General features: G+C 33.5%; 3 protein-coding genes across 7 annotated transcripts; 2 read left to right on the plus strand and 1 right to left on the minus strand.

Moving 5' to 3' along the window:
- Nucleotides 1-8,977: 8,977 nt before the first annotated feature.
- On the minus strand, nt 8,978-11,476 carry LOC138141228 (uncharacterized). The gene is made up of 5 exons (XM_069061927.1): nt 10,617-11,476; nt 10,262-10,546; nt 10,002-10,209; nt 9,589-9,947; nt 8,978-9,528 (listed from the first exon to the last, which is right to left on the minus strand). The coding sequence occupies exons 1-5, from the start codon at nt 10,728-10,730 to the stop codon at nt 9,040-9,042; spliced, it is 1,455 nt and encodes a 484-aa protein (XP_068918028.1). The 5' UTR covers nt 10,731-11,476; the 3' UTR covers nt 8,978-9,039.
- A 5,942-nt stretch (nt 11,477-17,418) lies between these two features.
- Nucleotides 17,419-21,937, plus strand: LOC138137520 (protein SCAI). 5 transcript variants are annotated; one of them, XM_069056976.1, is made up of 9 exons: nt 17,421-17,756; nt 17,817-17,999; nt 18,054-18,152; nt 18,217-18,477; nt 18,531-18,764; nt 18,816-19,003; nt 19,056-19,286; nt 19,339-19,524; nt 19,646-21,937. In XM_069056976.1, the coding sequence occupies exons 1-9, from the start codon at nt 17,659-17,661 to the stop codon at nt 19,888-19,890; spliced, it is 1,725 nt and encodes a 574-aa protein (XP_068913077.1). In that variant the 5' UTR covers nt 17,421-17,658; the 3' UTR covers nt 19,891-21,937. The 5 variants fall into 5 exon arrangements, with proteins under 5 accessions (XP_068913061.1, XP_068913070.1, XP_068913077.1 ...); XM_069056981.1 differs by having other exon boundaries at nt 18,223-18,477; XM_069056992.1 differs by having other exon boundaries at nt 17,422-17,756; nt 18,223-18,477; nt 19,339-19,509.
- Nucleotides 21,938-23,390: 1,453 nt separating this feature from the next.
- LOC138134223 (zinc finger protein 785-like) lies at nt 23,391-25,130 on the plus strand. Its single transcript, XM_069052391.1, has 3 exons — nt 23,391-23,947; nt 24,004-24,250; nt 24,300-25,130. The coding sequence occupies exons 1-3, from the start codon at nt 23,661-23,663 to the stop codon at nt 24,486-24,488; spliced, it is 723 nt and encodes a 240-aa protein (XP_068908492.1). The 5' UTR covers nt 23,391-23,660; the 3' UTR covers nt 24,489-25,130.
- Nucleotides 25,131-25,251: the final 121 nt, after the last annotated feature.

Consider the following 25,251-nt stretch of genomic DNA (forward strand, 5'->3'; position numbering starts at 1 on the left):
CGTTTTGCGACTTGTATAAAGTCCTCGTCGAAAAATAGTCAATTTTGACTTAAATTGTAAATCATTTTACAATAGGAGAGAAAATACCATAAATAATTCCATTATACCCTCTAATCTTATTGCCCTTTGCTGTGCAGTAAGACAATTTTCTCTCCTATTGTAAAATGGTTTACAATTTAAGTCACAAAATATTTTTCGACGAGGACTTTACCTAAACAGTACGTACAGTACGTGTGCTAATAATTTCACACACACTTGACATTACAGTGCTATTTTTCTGGTGTAATGTATCTAGACGTTTGAACTGTTCTCCAGGGACTTGCAACAATAATTATTGTAATAACTTGCTTCACATGACGTACTTCAGTTTCCACTATATATTATCAAATCTTTAAAATTTATAATTAATGGTAAATAACTTTGTTAATACCTGATCTATGTAATTAATTAGTTTCTGCAATAAAATTATTATTTGAGGTTTTGAACACGCGGTCGGTAAAAATTGTTTGCAGTTATACTATAGTGTGTAGTAGCAAAACTGTTGCATTTATAACATTTACGAAATTGTAAAAAAGTAAATGTAATGGGACATCTCCTATTTAAACAAGTATGGTAGGATTGACACTGGGAATAATTTTTAAGTGTTTTTGAGAATATCTTACAAGTAATTCAAATGCTCTCTACTGTTTGTTTAGTTTGCATTGCCATTACAATGATAAAAAATACATTCATCATTTTAAACTACATATTTAAAGAAACAGTACTCACTACGTTAGGTTTTGGTAGCAATAATATCCTTGCTCTTGCGGTTATTAAAAAATGAGTTCTAGTTTTGAAGCTATACCATACGTAACACTCCCAATCAGTAGAATTTTGCCCTTTGTATTAGGTGTAGGTAAGATTTATCTTGCACCAGTATTGTGTTCCATTAAAGAAGAAAGTCTCTCCTATCTGACGTAAAAAACGTTTACAATAATCTTTTAGTTTAACCTAGAACAATTTTGTTAGCTTCTCTATAGAAATATAATACACAAATTTGCCAACACCATGAATGAAGTTTCCAGTTACCTCAAGATCAAATTCCCACCGTTTAGGGCTACCACAATAAAAAAAAATTTAAACGTCTTATACATAGGTATAAGACGTTTAAAATAGTACTATATTAAGACTATACTTATTCAGGCAACTGAAAAAAAAATGTAATACCGCATAAACTCTAAACTAGAGTTATTTCATTTCATTAACACGAAAGTTTACCTACAGGATTCGATTAAAAATATTATATTTCTTCAGAAACATAGAGTGACCTATTACAAACATTTCTTACCGTAGTTGGCTGTAATTTGTGGTATACGTATACTTAGATTTTTGGATTTTTAAATTTATGAAAATGGTTTATTCCTTGAGATAGAATACATTTATTGTAATATCGCGTTATTGAAATATTAAAAAATTATAAGTGGACTTACTCACTGTTGGCCTACAAGAACAAGTACCTCACAAAATATTGCAATGCTTTACATAGCAGGAAATGTCTTTGGGAGTCCTTATTAGAGACGTAATTAACAGATTTATTTAGGCTGGAAGTGTAAATAAAGGAATATCAATTGGAAGACCTCCAGAATGTGAGGAAGCTGTTTCGATTAAAAGAATGACTAGAGCACGACTCACAAACACTTTGCAACATTTCAATATTTGCAAGACCAATTGTTTAAATAAGAGTTTAAAGACTAAAGGAAAAATTACACGTACAGTAATAATTGGTCAGAAAATATGGCCAAACATTTTTGAAAATAAGTAAATAACAGTAATCAAGTATCCGGAACATAACACTCAACATTTTGTTCTTTGGAAACAGTATATTTGTTTTTTGCTCTGTTTTTATCATTTTTAAATAAAATTTTAAAAATTGAACAGATGATATTTGTTGTAGGGTGATTTGATTTTAATTATTTATTACAATTTTTAACTTTAAATTACAATATCTTAAAGCCCCTTGTTTTTAGGCAATCATCAGTTTACCTTTAGGATAGTATAGTTACGCTATGTATTGTAAGTGACAAATTTCACAGCCAACTGATGCAAAAATATATATAATAACCCTGTATATGAGTGTAATAAGTGGTCTGAGTTAATTATGTTCATCTATGTGTATTTTGAGTTTAATTGCGTTCTCTTCTTTCAATCTAAGCTTCATTGCGTTTTTATTCTCGTTCCTGGTATTAACAGCAATAATTAAAGATCTAACGGCTCAAATATGACATATTTTTACTGATGAGTGATGACTGTTCTAATTTTTATAATGTAGAATATTCTGTTTAAATTTTGCAATCAAAACTAATAATTCAAAGATGATTTCAATCTCGTCTAAATTCTAAGTGGCGTGAAATTACCATAAGTATTTTTTACAATGAAATTGCATGGTTAAGAATATAGAGCAGAAACGGTTCGCTTTACTCAACACACATAATTCGATTAGTCATCCCACTTCTGCTGGGACGTTACTGGTGATACAGTCGCAGCCAATTAAGGCGTAACACTCTTTATGGAACGTCTATGTCAGCACCATTAAATCGGTGCGGTGGTGCTTATTCTTCGACAATGAATACTGATGGCAGGGGTGTGCCGCGATTAGGAATGCTATATTTTGATAGCTTCGAAACGAATCGTAACGCGTGTACAACTCTAATGTAGGGTCGCCATTCTATGATCTTTTTTGTAGTTTGTTTTATTGTTATTTTTAGTTCCCAAGATTGAGCGGCATCAATTCCAGGCGGTATCTAATAACGTTCACATTCACACAAACTGCCTGTGTTATGTGCCACAGTCATATTTAACATTTCGATTGTAATTTTCAGGCGGTTATCTTCAATCAAAATGATAAATGTTAACTAATTGGGTGTTAGAGCAGGTGTTAAGTAGGTACATAATGGTGAATATCGCCGGACATAAAACACTCGTACAGATGTTTTTCGCACCCACGTTTTATAATACACTCTGTTTTAAAAGCGGCAACCGTTTGAAACACAATTTACATGCTTTGTTGAACGCCTCGACGCTCCGTTATTCATTCATACAGTAAGGTAAATTTTCTTGATTGAAGTTTGGCACGCACTTTTAGAATATATCATAATATGTTCATATTATCTCTGCAATGACTTTGACGTATTTGTTAATATTTCATTCGACTTCGGTAATAATTCTCCATCGATTTCTTTTGATGTTGTACCACATAAATCACAGAACTTCTGTCTCGTCTTGACATTTTTCTCCTCTCGATATCTTTACACTTACGACATACAAATTAAAAAAATTATTCCTCTCAAACCTTTCATCCATGAAATACAAAAATGTGTATCAGTTTTTCACCAAATAATTTTAATGTATTTTTTTTCGAAACCGCAGAATATATGTATGAAAGCTCTCCGTACATTGGGTAATGGGGGATAAATTTGTTTGAAAAATAAATGATCACATTTTTGAGGACAAATGAATGTGACTGAAGGAATCCAAAGTTGATAATGAATGATGATTGAGATGTCCTCCTTCAATGATAAAAATAAAGTCAGATTTGGAGTGTTCGCCTGATTTAACTCCGTCTGACTTCTAAATTGCAAACAATTTGTTAGTTGCAAAATTTTTTTCACAATGTCATTCCATTAAAAGGATAATAAAATAAAAATGAAAATTACATTAAATTTTAAAAAACATAAATATAAAATACTCGTACATAGCAGAAAAAACGTATTTTTTTATTTTTGAAATATTTTTAAAAATTTCATTAAAATTTTACTCTGGCATTTACTCGAAGATATATGTAATACATTACGCTTCAAAGTTGGTAAATACAGTGTAACAAAATTGAGGAAACATTTGAAACATCTTTCCATAAATATCTTTTCATTTAATACTAAAAGAAAATATAACAGAAACAAACAATTAGAAATGGAAACATTTCCAACTTGCAATTAAATGTTAAAAAATAAACTATGAGTTTTCTTCTTAACTGTCTTATATTGTATTGATTTTTTTTAAATTTATCATTATTGAAATCACAAGTTATTTCGTGCAACAAAAATGCTTTTGGACTATTCAATATAAATTCAGATTTGATTTCGATAAAATATCAATTCTAAATAAAAGAAGGAATGTGGATTTTTTTTGTCCTAATTTCTTCTCAGTAAAAGTCTCTTTTGACATAATATGTACTGCAATGGAATTCACGTTTGTTCTTATAGAGCATAAAATTCTACGTCTTCGTGTGAATAACCCAAAAACTCTTTTGGATTGTTAAAACTGTGTTTGTGTATCGATATATCTAATCACCTGTTCCATATTAACAACGAAATAAAAGTCCAGACAGATAATTTGACACCTCTAAATCTTTTTGAATTATAACTTGAAAGACTGGTAAGAAAAGGGTTTGCCATGTTATCAGATCAATTAAAACAGCAATATTCGAATGTGATCATTAATAATTCATACGTTATCTGCACGATAAATCTTTATGGATATCGTTATGTATGGTCATTACGTATGCACATATTTAGCACTAAACTATAATAAAGGATGTATGATCCCATTATTTTAACAATCAAATCCGTTATCGATTTTGTTTTTATATTCTTTGCATTTCGTAAGTGTTCTTATGGTTACTGACAGATTACATGTCACGGTACAGTCGCACTAAAAATTTCGCTAGAGTCCACATCAAGAAAGAGTAAAATGATGAAATAACATAAATAACACAAAATCACTGTAAAACAAGTAATTATTCAGCAAAATTTAAAAGATCCTAATTTATTGTTGTTATACCTACTTAGTCATGTCTCATGTGTACCAGTGAATAATTGTTGGTTGCCTACCCTATAAAAATATTTTCCGAATTAAATTAAATAATAAGAAATAACTTTGCTTGCAATATCTTTCTTTATCATCCTTGCCTTGTATTTGTCGTAACAAAGATATATGAATAGTTATTTGTGCAACTAGTTATAAAAGTCATACTTTTTTTCATAAATTTACAAGGAAATAAGTGAAAAAAAAAACTTTCATAACGTGTTGGTCTAAAAGGATTTATGACACATTACAAAAAAAAAAAAAAAATGGGTATGCTTTGGCAATCATCTCCAAGGAGATGGAATAAAATGATGCAAAAACTACGATTTTTCGTGTAAAAAAGTGCTACTTTCACTACGATTTTGCGTGTAAAAAAAGTGCCACTTTCATTACGATATGCAAAAAAAATATATATAAATACTTAAGTATAATAACATTTCATGGTTTAGCAGATTTACTTTGGCAGATTTTTCCGTATTTTTGTCTCTTCAAACCAGGGGAAATCTGCCATGCATGAGCTATTGTGTTAATTAGGGAGTGACACATTACGTTCTGGCTGAATAAGATTTGACAGAAGAGCGAATTTGCATAAGAAACGCCGCCGCCATTTTCCCAGCAACTAGCAGGAGCCGTTAAGCTAGGCATTCTCCCCATAGGTTGACGAGGAGCTGGTATTTGAATCCTGCCTGCATGGCGCTCGTTTCCGGCAGAGAATGCACAATGCAACTTCCGGACCGATGACAATTGACTGACGCTCCACGCACTGCTAGCTGGCTCTATAACTCCTGCGACGAGATTCGGGACGCTTTGCCGTACATCATACAACAACAATGCGGAGTCTCGCTTCCCGCAGGAGCCCCGTTTACCGCCGCTCACCATCACAACCGCCCCTTCCACCAGATACATGATCATTGTGGGGGCTCAACTCTCGCTGATCTGATTTAGATTATTCTGTTTGTCAATGAGATTCACTTTTGAATCGGTCTGCAGTACACGTTCCACCCTGTCGGTATGACAGTTATCGTGCCACAGAAAAATAGATACTGCAGGGTTTGGGGGAAACAACACAAAATTTGTGATAAAGAGCTGGCATTAAAAGATATTATATAATAAACACGACGTTATCATCGAACCATACATAAAGCTGAAAAATCGCATCACACTTATTTTCTTATTATTTATAAGTATCGGTTACTTCTACATAATGCTTCAAAACATTTCAGTCTATTACAACACGTGTTTCGGAAACAAAAAAGTGCAATTTAGAAAGTTGTAATTTAACCAATATTAAAGTAATACATTGATGCTTTGAATTAAATACTTAAAGAATGTCACCTACATCAAGTTGTTACTAGGAATAATTCGTTTCATCAGTGAAGCAATGTTAGGTGCGCTCGGTGCTTGGATGGGTCATCGCCTGGGGAACCCTGTTCCGTTGTAACTTCAATTCTCGATAGCTAAATTTTTGCGTTATTCAATAAATTATTTTGTAGCTTTGGTTTGTATTCCTTGATAGAACCCATTTAGATTGCTAAGAATCGCTTACTATTTCAGCAGGATTTAATTTTTTAAACACAAAAAAACTTATTAATATTTACTAAATCTGATAAATGTAGTTTTGTGTGGATAGATAACATAAATTTAACGCAAACTTTATTCTCGTGTTGTTACCAAAAACAAACTATTTTATAGATTTATATCTGCACGAAACTGCAGGAATTGCAATCACGAAGTACCTAATAACTCCATCACGAGCTATTCAGTAGTGACAATTTTAAGTCAATTTGCCTACTTTAAAAATCTTCCCTCGTCGTAAGTTGGATGTGCAAATGCAACATTAAAGCAGATTATTTTCGTTAAAAATATTAAAACTAATTAAACTGGACCTACGATATTAAAATGTTAATTATTCATTCATTCGTTTGCATGCTCGAAAACAGTAGAAAAATACAAATCTGTTATCTTTAGACATTAAAAACTCATTTATAGTACAACCCCTCATCCTAACAAGCGTTCCGACACGTTCTCAACGTTCGCAATACCGAAATCCTCGTTAATTGAAGGGGCCGCACTAGTCCAATTGAAACAAAATTTGAGTATTAAAAAAGTGAGATTATAAAAAGAACAAAAAACGGTTTCTAATTAGCCGCGTGGCTGCTAGGGGCACAAATGGTGTTTTTAATTAAGAGGGAACTCTCGAGCAGCGATTGTTCTGATACTGAAAAAACGATACTTTGCATGGCAGATTGGATATTTCTTCTGTAACAAGATCTATTTCAGGCAAAATTACAGAGATTCATTTAAAATTTGAACGCATTGCTCGTGCAAAATGTCCTTCTCTTTGTTTGTCTCGTCGTTCGCACAATTTGCAAGAAGATATTATTTACATTTCATACTTAAGCACAACCCTAGTAATATATCACGGTCCTATTTCCATTTTTAGGAGCACACACGATTGGGGATATGGTATTTGGAATAAATTACGTTGGCAGAGTGATTTGTGTGCATATCGGAGTCATGTCTTAAGTAAAAGAACATGTTGATTCATTGTTTCCCGTGCAGGGCAGCTTGTAGAACTACCGCCATATAACTGACCGGACATGTAAAAGCACTGTTTACTGTTACCCTGTCGCATATATTTGTTATAGGAAATTAGTTTAGTAAATACCATCCTAGACTTATGTTCTTATATCCTGACAAAACGATTTATTGAAAACTGTCCTCTCCTATTTCCGATCTGATTACTTAATTATTGATTGGTGCAACCAAAATCAAGAGCTGCAAACATGAGGTTCCTCTAACTTGACATATATGTACTTGGAAAAAACAATAAAAGATATTATGTATATAGATTTTTTTATTTAAAGATTGTATTAAACAAATAATGTAGTTTTATTATTATTATTAAAGTAAACAACATTTGTTAGTTGCATAAAATGTCTTTAAGTTTTTTATGTTTCTTGAAACGAAAATGTCATATGGATGGCAAAGGAATACGCTTTTAAATGGTAATAATATTACCACTTCGTCTTTAATAAGAAACCCTACTTTTCTACACACTTAATACATACATATGTATTTAAAGAAATACAAAATACATCACGGAGTACTTTGTAGAAACAAACAAAAATTCAGATGAAATAAACACATATAGTCCAATTTTTACCCTTTTGCGATGACGTCATTATCTAGTAACTTTACGTATGTTTGAGCTAGGATCAGAAACAAATTTGAATTGATCGTAAATAACTATAAATGTGTAAAATTTGTTGACAATTGCTTCGAAGGGTTATGTTTGTAATCAATGTAATAAGTGAAAGAAATTAAAAATTGTCAAATTGACAGAAGTGTAAAATAACCTCAAAGTGACCATCAATAAATAAACGTGCCTTTTTTTTATTTTTCTGTTTCTGTCGTTTCAATAAAGAGAAACCGAGGAAGGAAATCGTGACGTCACCTCAAAAGGGTAAAAATTGGACTATACCTACCTTCCAATAAAAATATTAATATTAACAACCAAATAATGATTACATTGAATTTTAATTCTCTGTTATCGAATTATTGCAACCAATTGTGACTAATTTCTTTTATTTTAAAAAATAACTTTCTACTTTACAATTTTTATGTATACTATCACTTACATTTCTGAAGAAGATATTATGAATGTCAATAATTAATATAAATATCTTCGGTAGGTCGTCGAAATGCAGGAGCCACAAACAATCTTTAACTAAAGAAAATAAGGTCGGATAAGTCGAAAGTGACTATAAAAAAAACACAGGATTTAATAAATAAATAATTTCTATATGTCATATTATAAAATTTCGTTTTCTATTTGAATAAATTATTATAATTAACAAAATGTATGGCCTTTAAAGGATGTAAGTTCTTTATATGATTAATTGTTGTAAGCAAGTTATTTATTTTATATTTTAGACAATTTATCAATCATTATTGATCTAGGGCCCGGATTTTAGGCAATTAAAAAGTCGGAAATAGGTGCCTAAAATAGTCCCTTAAACTACTGCAAATAGTCCCTTAAAAACTGAAAATAAGCCATACTAGGTCCTTAAAGTTGTGGTTAATTAAATTAAAAAATGTGTTTTTAAAGTTTTAAGTAGGTACACACAACAAGATATTTACTAATTATTTTTTATTAATTAATATACAATACTACAAGTTTGTTAGTTATTTACATTGTTACGTATTTACATTGCATACAAGATATTGCTCTAAATTTTCTACTTTAAAACATTGTCGGTTATCCACCAAAATGGACTTATATTTTGAAAAACTTCTTTCTACCTCGCAAGAGGTAATGGGCGCAAATTTGTAATAAATTTCTTCCATTTTGGTGTCATGTTCCGGCACATCTTCACCTCTAAAAATTCTTGCCAATTCTAGAAGAAATTTGTATCCAGGATTTTTTTCAGTAACATCTTCAAGTTTTTTTAATGCTACTGCTGCTACAGGGCCTGGAGATTTTTTTAGGGAGGTAAATACGTTTTCAACAATTTTGATTGAATCGGTTAAAGGTAACCCATTTTTTTCCAATTGAGTAATACTTTCGCAGATTATTTTAAAATTACTGCGAACATAAATTAATTGGTTTTTTATTCCGGGTTTCTTCATTATAGACTGTGCTTTTTGAATAGCAACAGCAGAACTTCCATCAAAGGACATGACAACCTGTGAGTAGTTAAAAACAGTTTAACAATCAATTAATTTGCTTATCTTTTATATACTTACTTCTTTAATGGAATCAAAGTGTTCGCTGTAAAACATAGCAGCCTGAAGCCATGTTCCCCATCGTGTTAAAATTGGCTGTGGAGGCAGTGGCATTTCTTTTAGTTTTTCTTTGTACATTTCAACTCTCAAAGGTGCCTTAACGAAAATTTTTTTCACGTTCGAAATTAAATTATCCACATCTTCATATTGATAGCGAATTTTTTCAGCCACTAGATTTAAAGCATGCGCTAAGCATGTGACATGCACAATTTTTGGATAAAACACCTTAAGGTGTCTACCAGATTTTATCATATATGGTGCTCCATCCGTTACAAACAAAAGAAACTTTTCAGCAACAACTCTGGTACTCCACAAGATTTCTACGCATAGAAATTTTAAATCAAAATAAATTTAAAAAAGTGAAAAACCCTTACCTAAAGATTGATTTACGAATCTAGCTATTGTCTCATGATTTGTTCTTTCTAATTGTTTAGACGCCAAAAGATAAGATTTTCCAGGTTCATCTTCTGAAAGTTTCCCAACCAGACAATTCGCCACATATCGCCCAAGTGCATCTGTTGTTTCGTCAACTGAAACCCATATGTTAAAAGGATCCAGCTCATTCCGAATGCGGTCAATAGTCTAAAAGTGAAAATAATTTTAAATTAAATATTAAAAGATAGTATGTTCATACATCTTTGTAGCATTTTGGTAAATAATTTTTCCGTAAAGTAGACTCATCCGGAATTTTTCTACCACAATATTTTGTCAGAAAATTCTGAAACGCAGGATTTTGTAGTTTGTGCCATGGTATATTGGCAGCTAAAAAGACGTTACAAAGTTCCATATTGAATGTACTATTTGCCGATTCCTCCAAGTTCTGTGTCAGCAACGTTTGCCGAAGCGGTGTCATAATGTTCTCTTTATGGATGGCCGTTTGCTCATGCTGTTGCAAGTGACATTTTTTTTCGCATATAAACTACAAAAAATAAAATTTTCAAATAAGTAAAAAATATAAAATGACATATTTTTAATTATGCTTAACTTACCAGTTTACCACAAGCTTTACAAAACATTTCTCGGGTTGATTTTATTTCATATAAATCTTTCTTGCTTGTCCACTGTAATATTTTTTCGCGTAAACTAATTTTTTGTTTCGGCATTATGTTCACTTTAAACAGGTTCACAAGAAACACGACCACTGCACGGAGATAAAGTAAACGAGAAATGACAAATTTGTAATGCTTATATTTACGTCTCCCACCAAATTTCAGAGGAGATGGTTAATTTTATATTTCTTAAATTTTTAGAAAATGACACCCTTAAGGTTTCTCTTATTGTTTCACTTCGGGATTTTAATTTTCGTTTTTATGGCAAGGACCATTTTATAAACGTTAAAGCTTCTAACAATACCTAAGTATCAGAAAACATTAGACCGCGTATACCTGCACCCCTTCGAACAGAGGCAAACAGATAAACTCTGTAATTTATGCCAGTCCAGTCTAATGGTTTGTGGTACTTAGGTATTGTCGGAGTATTTACCGCTGACATCATGGTCCCAACCGTAAAAGCGAAAAAGTAATTCCTGTATTGTACTGCACTTTGTACATTTCAGTAATTACATCTCCTTAAATTTTAAAATCATAAAGCATTGTAAATTTTATTGAGGTACCACTTTTACATTTTCAATACCGTAAACTTCCCAGAATTCGAAAATTGGGAAAAAACCGCAAAAATGAAATTGATTTTTGGTCATTTTAGGCATGTTCAGGCAGTTAAAAGGTAAAATAGGTATTTAAAGGGCATTTTAGGCCGAATAGGCAGAATCAAATATGGCTCTAATTACTCTAATTAAGCCAGAAATCATTTATAGACAAGTTTCATACATGTGCCTTAAAATATAAAAATAGTCCATTTTGCCTAAAATCCGGGCCCTATAATGATAACGAAGCACGAAAAAAAAATTACTCGATAAAAATATTCTAATGAAAAACAGTGAAAATTGTTAGTAAGTATTAGAACAGTGGTCTCGTTCTTTCTTCAAAAAACTTCTAAAGTTAATAATTGATGATTATCCAATGAGGGGTTAGAAAAATGTAAAACAAAATATTCGATTAAAAAAGATCAATATGTAAAAAATGTTTATTTTAAAGAGTTCTATTGATGATTAAATTTATTACATGGACTTCCATAACACCGTGTAGGTATACAAAATTGTAATAAATAAAACAAAATTATTAATACAAAACTTTAGTACAGTCACGGCCACGGAATTTCGTCAATCTTTGTCATTCAACTGACATTAGCTGTAAGACAGGTTTTATTAGTTATTTATGCACCAAGGGCGTTACAATGATGATTACGCCCGGAGAATGATGAATCCAGCTCGAGAGATGGATATCGTTCGATGGGCGTAATCATTCGGTGGCGCCGTGGTGCATACAAGATTTTATTTTTCACTATACGTGTTCTTAAAAAAAATTGGCATCTTTGCAATTATGAATTGATGAGGGCGTTATGAATTCATTACGCCCGCTTATTCTTATTACGCTGTTTACGTATTTCGTATCCTAGGAGTTATCATGCAATTATACTAAAGTGAAAAATAAATATTTATAATCCCACATTGGAATTTTTGGCATGGATGTCAATTTGTCAATCAAAAACGTTACTGGTGGCATTTTGATTTTTATTATGCGTGACAGAATTTCAGTCACAAAAATTTTGAATGTCAGTCATAATGACAATAAAGCTTAGGCTACACAATTTTTTTCGAATTGACAGTAAAATAACTGAGGAAATTCCGTGGCCATAACTGTAATTTAACAAATCTTTCAAATTATACATTTTAACCTACAGTTACCTAACTTTAACTAGCGTTGGTGAAACCGGCCCGCAATAGATTATCCTTTTATGCTTTGTTCAAGTTTGTTGTTTAACTTGTTGTACAAGTTATGTAACTATTATTGTATTTTTTATCACATCTGTGTTCTTCATAAAAGAAAAACAAACTGAAATTCAGAAAATCGAAATAAAGACAAAAACTTTTGCCATAGCGTCCTTTTTGAAGATATGGTTGTAAAAATACATCACAACTTTGCAATAAATACCAAAATAAAATAAAAAAATAAAAACATTAAAAAAAGAATTGCCACGATCGACACTGTTTTGAATTTTCAAATCAGATAATAAAATAAACTGATAATATTTTTATGAGTAGGTATACTAAGTATGTAAAAGAATTACTATAGTATATTAAAGTACGGTGCGATCAATTAAAAAATAAATCGAGTCGGCGTGTTACCTACGGCAACCCATGCTATAGCATAGGCTCCAAAGCAAACTCGATTTATTTTTTAAATGATCGCTCGGTATAAGTGGATAAAAAGGTCTTTAAAACACGCGCGATTTTTCGGGCACGACGGCGCAGCCGGAGAGTTCGAAATAGAGCAAGTGTTTTAAAGACCAATTATCCACTAATACTTTACGCTAATTTTTTTTATTGGTACACTTTGAAATCATAAATATTACAAAAAACGGAAATAAGAACGTGAATACATTAGTGATGTGACATGAATATACCTTTCGTTGTCATGGAAAATGAAAAAAAAACAAAATTAATTTCCAATCTGTCACTTAATCTCAACTATATTCTTCACATTCATTTAAAAGATTAAGGGCCAGTTTATAGAAAGAGAATTAAATATTTAATTCAAATTAAATTTTAATGCGTGATTAACACATGAATCCGAACTTCGATTGGTTCAATCTGATCACGTGTTCAGTTAATCTCGCATTTGATTACGATTAACATAATTTCGCTTCTGTAAACTGGCCCTTAGATTGTTGAATATTTGATTAAAGGTTTTGAAACGTTTGTTAGTAGTATATTATTTAACGTTACAAGGTACTCCTGTCAGATCAATCATTAATAAGTTAATATTTAGACTTCACGTTTCTCCGATCCTGCCGGATTGTTGATGATGCTATGGAAACTTTAAAAAACGCGCGTTTTTAAAAGTTCGATTTATACACGCTCAGGCGTGTTTTAAATGAGCAAAATAGCTTACCAATAAAAAAAAAGCAATATAAACAACGGAGGGGGTCATTCACGAAACTCGGTAAAGCTCGATAAGGCGTTGCAAATTCAAAACCATGACAACCGACATTGTTGAAGCATTGTATTTGCCGTTTCGTTATCGATTTGCAAATTTGCAAAGTTTCGTGAATCTCCCCCGGAGCATTTACTGCTTTGTCTGGTTATTTGAAGTAGTATTACGAATATGTCATTGTTAGTATCTACTTCTTGGTTTACTACTAATCCTTGTATCCTTATCAGGTGTAAAATATAACTGTGCAGAATAGACATTGAACCTCCATACGTAAAACCTGGATAAATGGGAAACATTCTGTACTTTTGATCTGAGATACATTCTTTTTCGTAACATAGATACTTTTTTCTGTCCTATTTCTATAAATGAAAGAAAGGATGTAAACAGAACATCTATTGGAATAGCCATTGGGAATTGGGAACCTTCAGTATTGTTGTTCTAATTTCTAAAATACAGGATGTCCCAGAACTCGCGGATCAAACTTACAGTGCGTTTTCCTTGGTGATAACTGAAAGCAATAGCATTTAAAAAAAAGGACAGGGTATAATCGATTTTTTGTAATGAATAATTAAAGTTGACCAATCAGAAGGACGCTGTTAATTTGAACTTCAAGTAAATTTAACCAACAGTTGCCTAGCAACATAATTCTAGTAAGAATGGTATGGAATTTCAATAAATGTTTGGGCAACTGTGAAGATTTTGACGTCAAGTTATAATTTGGTTCGAAATTGTCAAACTTCGTATTGAAATCATGTATACAGCTGCCGAAATGCTCATACTTTATGGAGAATGCGGGCGCAAATATGAATGCACGTGAGGATGTAAAGGAATATGCAATACGTTTTCCACGACGTTAGCCACATCCAAATTATAACGTATTTCTACGGTTGGTGTATCGTGCTCGAGACGGTTTTTATTATGACTGACGTTTTCTCACTTTCGTCTTGAAGAAGTCTAACTTCATCTGTTTGCCTTCACTATTCCTTGACCTTGAGTTACAAATCTCACAATAACAAGAGAAACTAAACCCCTGGACAAAATTAACGCACCACTAAAAATTTTTTGTTAAATTCCGAGATAATGATAAAATTTATGCTACTAACTGTGTTGCGAATTTAGGCTTTGGACGCTTTCTGACATTTCAGGCCAATGCTGGCAAAAATGTTTTGTTTTAAACTTACAACTGTCAATTAAACGTACGATTACCAAAAATTGATTCAACATAAGTTCAGAAAAGCCTTATTACGGCAAATTATCTACAGCCACGAAGTTTTGTTTTTTATCGAGTGTATCTGCTACGAGTCTTTTAAACTTGTAAAATGAATCGGGAATCGCCCAAGAAATCTATCCGTAGAAGAGGCAATACCTAAGAGTAACAACTTTGCTGGATGAGGGATACTCGATGCGTTATGTTGCTAATCTGATAGGAAGACATCATTCCAGCCTAAGTCGCATGGTCAGACGAGTTAACGAGATAGGATCTTACTTACGAAGGTCAGGGCAAGGACGAAAACGATGTACCAGTCCAAAAGATGAGCGTTTTCTTAGGCAATCCGCTCTGAGAAACAGGAGAACTACTAGTAATGTGCTAAAAAATGAGCTAGCAACTGCTCGCAATCTTGTAATGTCATCTCGAACAATCAGAAGACGTTTAAAGGAAGCTGGCTTAAACAGTAGAAAACTGGCAAAAAAACCCATTATTTACCAGAGCGCACAAAATTGAAAGATTGCGTTTTGCCAGAAATCATCAACGTTGGACTGTTGACGATTCGAAGAAGGTTTTATTCTCAGATGAAACGAGAGTTAGCCTCAAATCTCCTGATGGACGTGAGCGTGTCTGGCAAAGGGCAGCAGAGAGATTTGCAAGTTGCAATACCAAGGGTACCGTTTGATGGTGGTTTAGTAATGCTTGGGGAGAAATCTATTTCAATGGTCGCACAGAGTTGGTCCCCATACGTGCGAGATCTATGAATTCGGATTATTATGTAGAAAACATCGTAGTTGAACATGTTATGTTTTATTAATGTAATGTTTTTTATTAATGCAAGATAATGCTCGGCCGCATGTGGCTAGACAAGTAATCGACTACTTGAATGCTGTTGATATTCCGTTTATGGAATGGCCACCAAATAGTCCCGATTTAAATCCCATAGGGCATCTATGGGACGCTTTTAAAAAGAAAGTCGGAAGTCGTACACTTCCTCCCTTCAACCACAATCAACTGGTGAATGCAGTAATTAATGAATGGGGAATACCCCCCAGGAAATTACTGCACATCTAATTTCACACATCTAATTTAATCAGAAATAATTTAAAATAAGGCCGTGTTTCGCTAATTTCTTTACAAACGCTTACATAAACCTAACTTATAAGCTGTCATGTAATTCTGATTATAATATCGTGCGTTCATTTAAATTTATCCTCAAAGTAGGCGTTGAAGACTCGATTGTGAACGTACAATACCTACGGATAAAAGATCACAGATCAGCTGTTGAAATCTACGCTTTTACACTAGTGGTGCGTTCTCAATCGACTCTCCAACGCCAACTTTGAGGATAAATTTAAATGAACGCACGATATTAATTTCGGTATTGTAATTATGTAAGTTTAATAAAGCGGTGCGTTAATTTGGTCCAGGAGTTTATTTTTTATTGTTGGTGTTACCGTACCAAAACGATCTAGCAAAAAATCCCAATTTTGTCTTTAATTCATAATTCATGAGTAAGGTTTTGTCCTACCTAAGGGAGAGTATGTCAATACATCATTTTTTTGCACAGTAGCACAACTTAAAAAATATGAATTTTGTGTTATCACAAGTTCCAAAGTGTCAAAACTAGCCTTCTTTCCAGTTTTCCAGATTTTGAATGGTTTTAGAACGATTTTGAGATGCGTAACTTTTCGATATTCTAATTCAAGAATTTCTTACCTTAACAACCATAGTTCAGAAAAGTCAGTTTGTAGTTTTATAGATCTTTCTTTAATAGTAGTGAACCATAGAGTGACTGACCTTAGAGTTTACAAGAATTTAGCATTGTGGTAAACCATATCAACGACACAGTGTTTTTTTTTAACAAAACTTCGAAAATTTTAATTAGTTACAATAATAATTATAATTTCTAACAACATAAATTTCTAAATAAACAGCGGTGTTTGTTTATTAATTATTAAGAAAATTGAATATAACGGAAACAATAAACTCTATTAAGGTTTTATGCAACCAATAATACAACATGAAAACTATACTTTATAATTAAGTATACTTAATTATAACGGTGTGCTGTTGGCATGTACACGATTATTCACATAAAAGTACGAGCATGCATGCAACCCACATTACAATACCGGCACCATGGTTTTTGTAATGTAAATGTAATTTGGGTTGCATGTTAGGCTAGTACAGCTCGTACTCTTATGTGAACAGGTGTATAATAATAAAATATTTTCACAGTCAGTGTTTAAGTTCTAAATATATATTTTTTAAAGAAGATAATAGATTACATTGTAAAGGAAACTGATGAAAATTGCCTGAATTTCGATTGAACCTACCAACAGCAGAAATCTTCCCCTCCAAGCTGCGTTACAGTTGGGGTTCATACACAGTCTAACGATTCCGAGAACTCACCCCCTCATATAATTTGCGACATGTTTATTGATTTTTACATGAAGCTTACGCATGAGGGACACGGCATCAACAGATGGCAGTTTATAAAAGTCATCGCAACGCTCTCATTATTTTTAATTATAAAATTAATTTTCATTTGTACACATTTTTTTCCAACCGAATTTTGTCGAACGCCTATGAGGGGGATGAAAATGCAAGTCCGATAGCGAATTAAGTAGACACAAGATATTTGCCGCCTCGGCGCTAGCGTCGTGCACGATGTCTGCTGTTCGATTTTTCGACGACGGCCGTCGTTCGTGCCCATTACTCAACAATACAGTAAAATCTCAAAACATGGTACTCTGAAATAAAGAAATCATGGTCGGCATGGCAAATATGGATGAACACGAACGAAAAGTGGTAATGGAATTTTGTCATCTTTTAGAGAAATCGAAACAACTGTTCAATGGGTTACGGTAAGTACTGGGCATTTCCTATAGTGCACCGGTCGCAATTCTCTTGAACTGTGCTTTCAGTGATCTTCCACAGTACGGTCATAAGCAGTGGCAAGCTTATTTTGGGAGAACTTTCGACATCTACACTAAATTATGGAAATTTCAACAGCAGCACCGTCAAATTTTAGATACAAAGTATGGACTAAAGCGCTGGCAAATCGGAGAGATTGCATCTAAAATTGGACAACTTTACTACCATTATTAGTAAGTTTACCGAGAACTGCACAGTTTGTAGTACTGCTACACTTCGGTTTTCAGTTTGAGGACCAGCGAGACGAACTATTTGAATGAAGCATACTCCTTCTATGCTGCAATCAGAGGACGCGCTTACTATTCCAGAGCTGCTAAAGAAGATAGGTAATTTTTGTTCGTCAAAAACTCTTCTTTCCTAAATCAGGTACTCATCGTTGTGAATCTTGAGTTTTAGGTCAGAGTTGATGGTGAAGAAACTAAGGTACTACGCACGATTTATCGTGGTTTGCCTTTTATTACGTCGAATGAAACTAGTGAGAGAATTGATAGCTGAATTAGATCGACATATTGCCGACTACACGAGTACGTACGAACCTGACGACCAGATAGAATGGAGTCTTGTGCTCGACGAGATCAAGGGTTTTATCACTGCGGATTCTTTGGTCACGGTTCTCCATGCAGATACCAACCCCATCGTTTTATCCCACAGGTACTGCTCTCCATCGTCTCCATCTGAACCGTCTAAATCTGATTTTTTTCAAGACTTAGTCCACTCACCACACCTCCGGTGGAAAAGTCTCAATACATGAACTTAACTTTGCAAGAGATTTTGATAGTTGGTAGTGCTTCAGAGCAAGTCAAGTTTTCCGAATTAACGATGGACATGTTTCGCATGATTCAAACCCTGGAACGGGAACCTCAGGAAGATTACAATCATATATACGATGCTTCTCCGGCGCCAGGACGTGTTCCTTACGGTGTTCCTGGGCAAAAGGGGTACCGGGTTCCAACGAGAGCGACCAAAAACACTCACCAATTTTTTTTCAGTTACATTGAGAACGGTGAAAGACCATCGCGTCGCGAGAATCCCCACAAGTACCTTTTGTACAAACCAACCCTGAGTCAAGTGCTGGTGTTCTTAGCTAGCGGTTTCAAAGAGTTGCCAGCTAACGGAGCACTTCTTTTATATTTGTCGTCGGATGGTTGTTTTTCCACTACCAAGCATCCGGAAGACAGTAAGTAGTGGTTTTCGAAGAGAGCGAAGTGATAATTATTGGTGAATTCTAGTGGGTTACGATCTCGGTGGAGTGCTGACTAGCAGCAAAAGAGATGGAGAGCACAAAAAACAAAAAGAAGCTCACTGCCTTTATCCTGGTGATCTGTACCCGTTCACTAGGCGACCGTTATTTGTTGTCGTTGATTCTGATAATAGTTTTGTTTTCCAACACATTCCTAGATATTTTGGACAACCTTTGGTTACGTTAATGTCACCACAAGACACACCACCGGCGTTTCAAGGTAAATTTTTCTTTATTTGAGTCCAAAGAAGAAGACAAAAGTTTCGTTTCAGATCAACAGCACAACGGTTCTTTGTTCACACTATTCCTGCATTCCCCGCTGACCGCATTCTGTTATTGTTGTAACTTGACCAGCATCCCCATCCACCATTGGGAGCGGTGTCAGAGCTTCGTCGATCGATTCGTTACCGAAGCCTCGAGGCTCTTCACGCGATCCAGAGTCGGTGAGTATGACGAAGGTATGTTGGTTTTAGTATTGTGCTGTTTTTCCTTTTGTTTATTTATCGTGTAGAATGAGTAGATTTAGATCGTTGTTGAAGTTGTTGGTGGCGGTCCGATACTGAAAAGTGTGTCTTCTAGATTCCTCTTATCTGCAATTTTTCGGCGACGACTTCTTGCGTCTGTTGCTGCTTCGTTACGTGTTCTGTGACGTAGTGTTGCACCTCCATAGGGCATTCCGAGGTCGGCAGTACCGCCCTCGGTGCCAACCCCCACTGCCGGAAGCCGAACTCCTGGAGCATCCTTCGTTGCAACACCTCGTGTTGGATCTAGCGGCGCATCTCGAGGTGCGCACCCACTTCATGGACAACCACGAAATCGACTGATCCAGGGCTTCCTCCTCATGGCCGTGTGTGGGGTTTAGTGACATCTGGAGATCGTCTTCGAGGCAGACCCATGAGGATCGACTCGCCGCATCTCGGAGAAAGGCTCCTGTTCAATTTTTACTGCTGATCGCCTTCGCTGCTGTGTTTATGGTTACAAACGCGCATTTTTTGTGGAATATTATGGAAGCTTTAAGATTTTTTTGGACTCTTTATATAGTTCGCGATGGATTTTTGAAATGTAAAATTTGCCCAGTATTAACACATCAAGTAGTTATTCGAAAATCAGCAAAGCATAAATCCATCACCAACGTGACGAACACGTTTTCGTGTGTGGTCACTTCGTCGTGGTTCAAATTATCGTATTTTTGGACACCTTTTATGGACTTAGGTAAATTAAGTACGGTGATATTATTAATATAGCTCAAATTAGAGCACAGCGTCTTTCAATATCCGTTCACTAGTCGAGCAATCGTTACTTATCTCGACGTTGGACCTTCAACTACTACGATTTAACATTGCCACTTTCCCCAACATCCTTGTATTATAATATTATTCCTCTTATTGAATCCGTGACCAACAGTGATTAATACGCCTTTCGTGCCGTGTACGATACGCATTACTTATTAAAAAAAATTATTGGATGCATGAATTAGAAAATTAGACCATGCTACCGATAATTAATAGTCAATACTTTCTCACTTTCGAACAATGTACCACCAAAACGACGACCGAAACAACAACGTCATCGTATTCAACTCCAACTGTCATAATTTGGCAAAAAAATCCAAAATCATTAAGAAAGAAGGATGTTTATAATAAATAACTAATCAACAGAATATGTGACGATCATTTTTTTAACAAAGGCATCAATAACAATAAGGACTTATTCGCACGGACAAGCTTGTTCTTTAAAAAAAATATTTGTAGAGAACAAATATGCTCATTTTAACGGAGTCGCTCGTGTTGGTGGAACATATTGTTACATGAAAATTAATATTTAATTTACACAGATGAGCTGACTTACTGCTTCCAGCAGTCATTTTCTGACAAGCCCGTTGATTTGTCATTTATTAAATTCGCATAAAATGTATTGGGCTCAAATAGAAATTTGGTTATTTTTACGAACTTACTTGTTTTTTTGTTGTCAGTTTCTTCCAAATTAATTTGTCTGGATTTTTACGTAGAGAATCTTTCACAAAATAAATAGTACAAAACAATACCAGAGAGTACATATTTAATTGTGTTACAAGTTGACCTTTAATAACAAATCTTGCTTTACTCAAAAACTAAAAAAATACTCAATTCAAATTTTGATTCGTGTTAGAATTATTTGATTTGCTCGAAAAAACAAGAATTTTGCGAGTTTTGTTCTACTTTGGAACAACACAGGTCCATAAGAGCGCCATACTGCCTCTAGCTTAAATATAAAAAATTACGTAACAAAAATTATGTAATAATTTCAAAATATGTGACACATGACTATCAAATTCCTATTTTTTTTATTAGAAAAATATAATTAGCTAACTTAAAATATACGTCGTTTTCGACGAATGCAGTAAAATAGATTATAAAATATAATTAATTTTTAAAAAAGATGGGGTGAGCTAGTTATCAATTCGTTCGTCTAATTGGTTTAAAATTTTAAATTAAAGTGATTGATTGCAAATATTTGTGATAACATTTGTACAGTTAGATTTAATTGCAAATTCTGTCAATAACATTTAATTTTTTTCTATGGACTGTAAGTACTTTAACAGTTGGCACCCCAGGTTCATATATTTTTTTATTTTTAGCACTTGTTTCAAAATTTGCTAAAAACATTGCCAATAGCTTTTAAAAAGAATTGGAAATAAACGGTAAAATTGAATTCGCACCTATTAATAATTAAACTAATTGGAATAAAAAAATCAAAACACATTTAAATCTACTGTTTTATTAGATAATACATATTTAGATAAAAAACAATTAGAACTAATAGTGTAACCCTACTTCGATCATCTTTTATAAATAACTGAAATGCAGTAACTTGTTAGTAAGTTAGCTTGTTTGACTGAATTAAAATGTCCATTCTACCTACTTAGGGTGGCTCGTACCAGGTCACGAAATTGTAAAGTCCTCTCAAAATTTACTATTTTGTCTAAAAAGTAACGGTAAAGAGAGTGTTTGATCCTATCTGAGTACATATGCAATAAAATCTTTTCGATCTGCATTTTGCAATTTCGGACCAATCCTCGTGGTTCATGTTAATATTAGGGGAACAAACTAAGACGCCCGTCCGAGATTTTAAGCAAACCGATACAATTTCTATTGAAATTAAAGAAACCTATTGGTAAAACTTGGTACGAAGCAACCCGTGAACGTTTTCGAACGGTTAACTTTTTCTCACAAAACTATTTCTGTTGTCTTGTAAATAAACTATACTGTTACCTAATATTAACATACTAACAAATATATCATATTACGCAATTTGCTTGAAATGTAAAGTTATAAATTTTTACTAGAAATATTAGAAATTTACACTTGCATGGTGTTTAGAAATTAATTTACGTAAAGCGTTTCTTTACGACAGTTTCCGTTCGACTGTACTTAATTCATCATCAAGCTAAAATAGGAGACATTTTAGCGACGTTCTAGAAATCATGCAAGTTTTAAACAAATTTTATTTACAACCGCACACAAATGTGCAAATGTTCATATGATTGATTCACAATTCAACAAGTGAATTTGTATTTAAAACTACTAATAGATAGTTTTGCTAATCCATATCATAATTCTATTGTTTTATTAAAACAATTCACACAAATACTATAGAAGCTGTAAGCTTATAAAATGTAGGAAATACCTTGTTGTGTATAAAACTTACTTTTTTAAATTGTTGCAAGTTTTTCATTTAACTTGTGCCATTCTTCATACAGCGCACTGTTAATCTAAGCCGGTTTTTACAGAACAAACACATTCAAAACGGATCACGTCCTAGTCGATTAGTTGTCTTTAGTTAGTTGTTCATCAAATCAAATGAATGATGGCACGGTTCTTGTTTGATGTGTTCATTTGATCTCTCTTCTCCCTGATTTCAACGATGATCAAATTTAAATAAATGTCAACTTGTGTTCTATGTTGCATTATTTTTATGTAACAAGTTAAGTAATACAACTTGTAATACATTATAAATACACACATTATCGATTCAATTACAATATTACAAGTTTCACGAATGCATTTGTATTAATGACTCATCCCCCGAATCCCACCGACTATGAAATAATCGTTGCTGAAGATTTCCCAAAAATCATTCCATCACCAGTAACGAATAGCCAAAAAAACATTTTAAATTCTTCAAAAACCAAGGTTTTTCATTTTGCACATAATTTTTATTTTTTCAACAATTAGAAAGCTAGTTTTTTTTTGGGAAACAGCAGCAGTTGGAGTAGATAATGTTGTTCAGCTTCTTTGAGAGTTGAGAATTTTCAATTTACCGCTTCTGGTGGCGTTTTTTATTTATTGTGTTTCTAGTGCAACCCGATTCACGCAATTGTAAACAACATCCAGTTGCGAGATAAACTGGACCGCACTCGACGTATTTTTCACACTGTAACTGGGTCTTATCCAATAAAATACATAATACATTATATGAGATGTTTAAAACGTAAAAATACTTCTAAAACACGATGAGACTAGTTAAACTGTGACTGGCATGAGTCAAAAATGAAACGAAAGAAATGATTAGGCTAAAATGATGTTGCAATAAAATTAAATAATTATGTGTGAGAATGGATATTTCTGGCCTTTGGAATCAGCTATTGCTCAATACCACCACGGTGTGTCTACATCCGAATTCGCTAATTGACGGTGTCCAAGTAATTACCCCTTACGTCACATCAAGCGACACTAATTCATCACTGAGTTCAGAAAGCAGCGTACCCCTTAAAGAAAATGAGAATGAAGCAGACGGTGATAATGACAAAAATGAAGAGTCCAACAGTGGTGACGACGAAAAAGGCAAAATCTGCGACAAGGAAGATAAAATCCAACCAAAGAAGTCGATACAAAGAGTAAGGTTAGAAAGCTTTATCGACTACTGTAAGCTCTTGTTACAACTCCTTGTTACTCTAGATATTCCAAGGAGGAGTATCGTTGCACGCAATGTCCCTACACTTGCACCACCGAGAAAGCTTTTCTGCGTCATTTGAGGTGGTGCGAGTGCAAGGATTCCGGCTCCAACAAACACTTGCTCTCCTGTCCAATTTGTGGAAAAGACCGTCGAAGTGAAGAGACGCTTTCAGTTCACATGATAAAGCATAAGCAAGACAAATACTTTTGTTGTGATATTTGTAAATTTAAAACTTTGCAACTGAAAAAGGTGAAGGGTGGCTCACGTCGAGTAAAATGTTTGAATGTTTTCGTTTTAGCTGATACAACATCGAAGAATGCACACCGGTGAGAAACCGCATTTGTGTCCGTTCTGTAGTTACAGGTCGTCCAGAAGAGACAATCTGCGGTCGCACGTCAGGAGGGTTCATAAGAAACATGATTTGCCATGTGATACGTTTACGCCCAGAAGTATGGTGCTGTCCCCGAGGAAACTAAATAATAATTGAAATAATCATTGAGTTACTGTCTACAGTCTGTGTTGTCACCTAAGTCAGATAGGTACTCGACGAAATGTGTTAACTAAATATGTTATTTTTAATAGATGCACAATTAAGAGAAAACTGGAAACTAACAATATGTGCATGGTTGTTGTGTAATTTTCATTACGTTATCCTAACTGTATTTAATACATTTACATTTACTACATTTTTAACCTACTGTTAAATAAATGTGTTTTTTAATATGGATGTTTAAATGGTGGTAAATATTATCGATAAAATTCTCAAAATTATTAATATTTTATCTAAAGTTGTGTATAAGATTTGTATGGAACAGTAACTCTAAAAAAGGAGCTGCTCAAAAATTATTTGTTGATTTAAAAAAATTTAGAAGATACTTTATTTTCTTTCAATACAACTTGATTTCTGTGTATTTTAAAGAACTTAGTTAAGATAACCTTTTGAAGGTGAAAATACGTTATCCTGGCGCCTCCACCATTACAACACTAAAAAAGTGTAAACTTAATGATAAATAGTGAAAAAATAGTTACAAATATGATCAGTGTTCAAATATATTTAACTGAATTGATTCTTTGTTCAAAAAACTTATTTTTGTATTATTTTTTAAAACTAAATGTTTTAAAAAATTAAATAAAAAATATAGAGACAATCTTTTCTTGTTATTATTTTAATACTTATGACGTTATAAATCCAAATAATTACTGTAACGTTACGCTGTTTAGACTGTTCACGTTTTCCCTTGGGATGATAT

The sequence above is a fragment of the Tenebrio molitor genome, chromosome 1 (genome assembly GCF_963966145.1).
Source record: "Tenebrio molitor chromosome 1, icTenMoli1.1, whole genome shotgun sequence".
In the NCBI taxonomy this organism is placed as follows: Eukaryota; Metazoa; Arthropoda; class Insecta; order Coleoptera; family Tenebrionidae; genus Tenebrio; species Tenebrio molitor.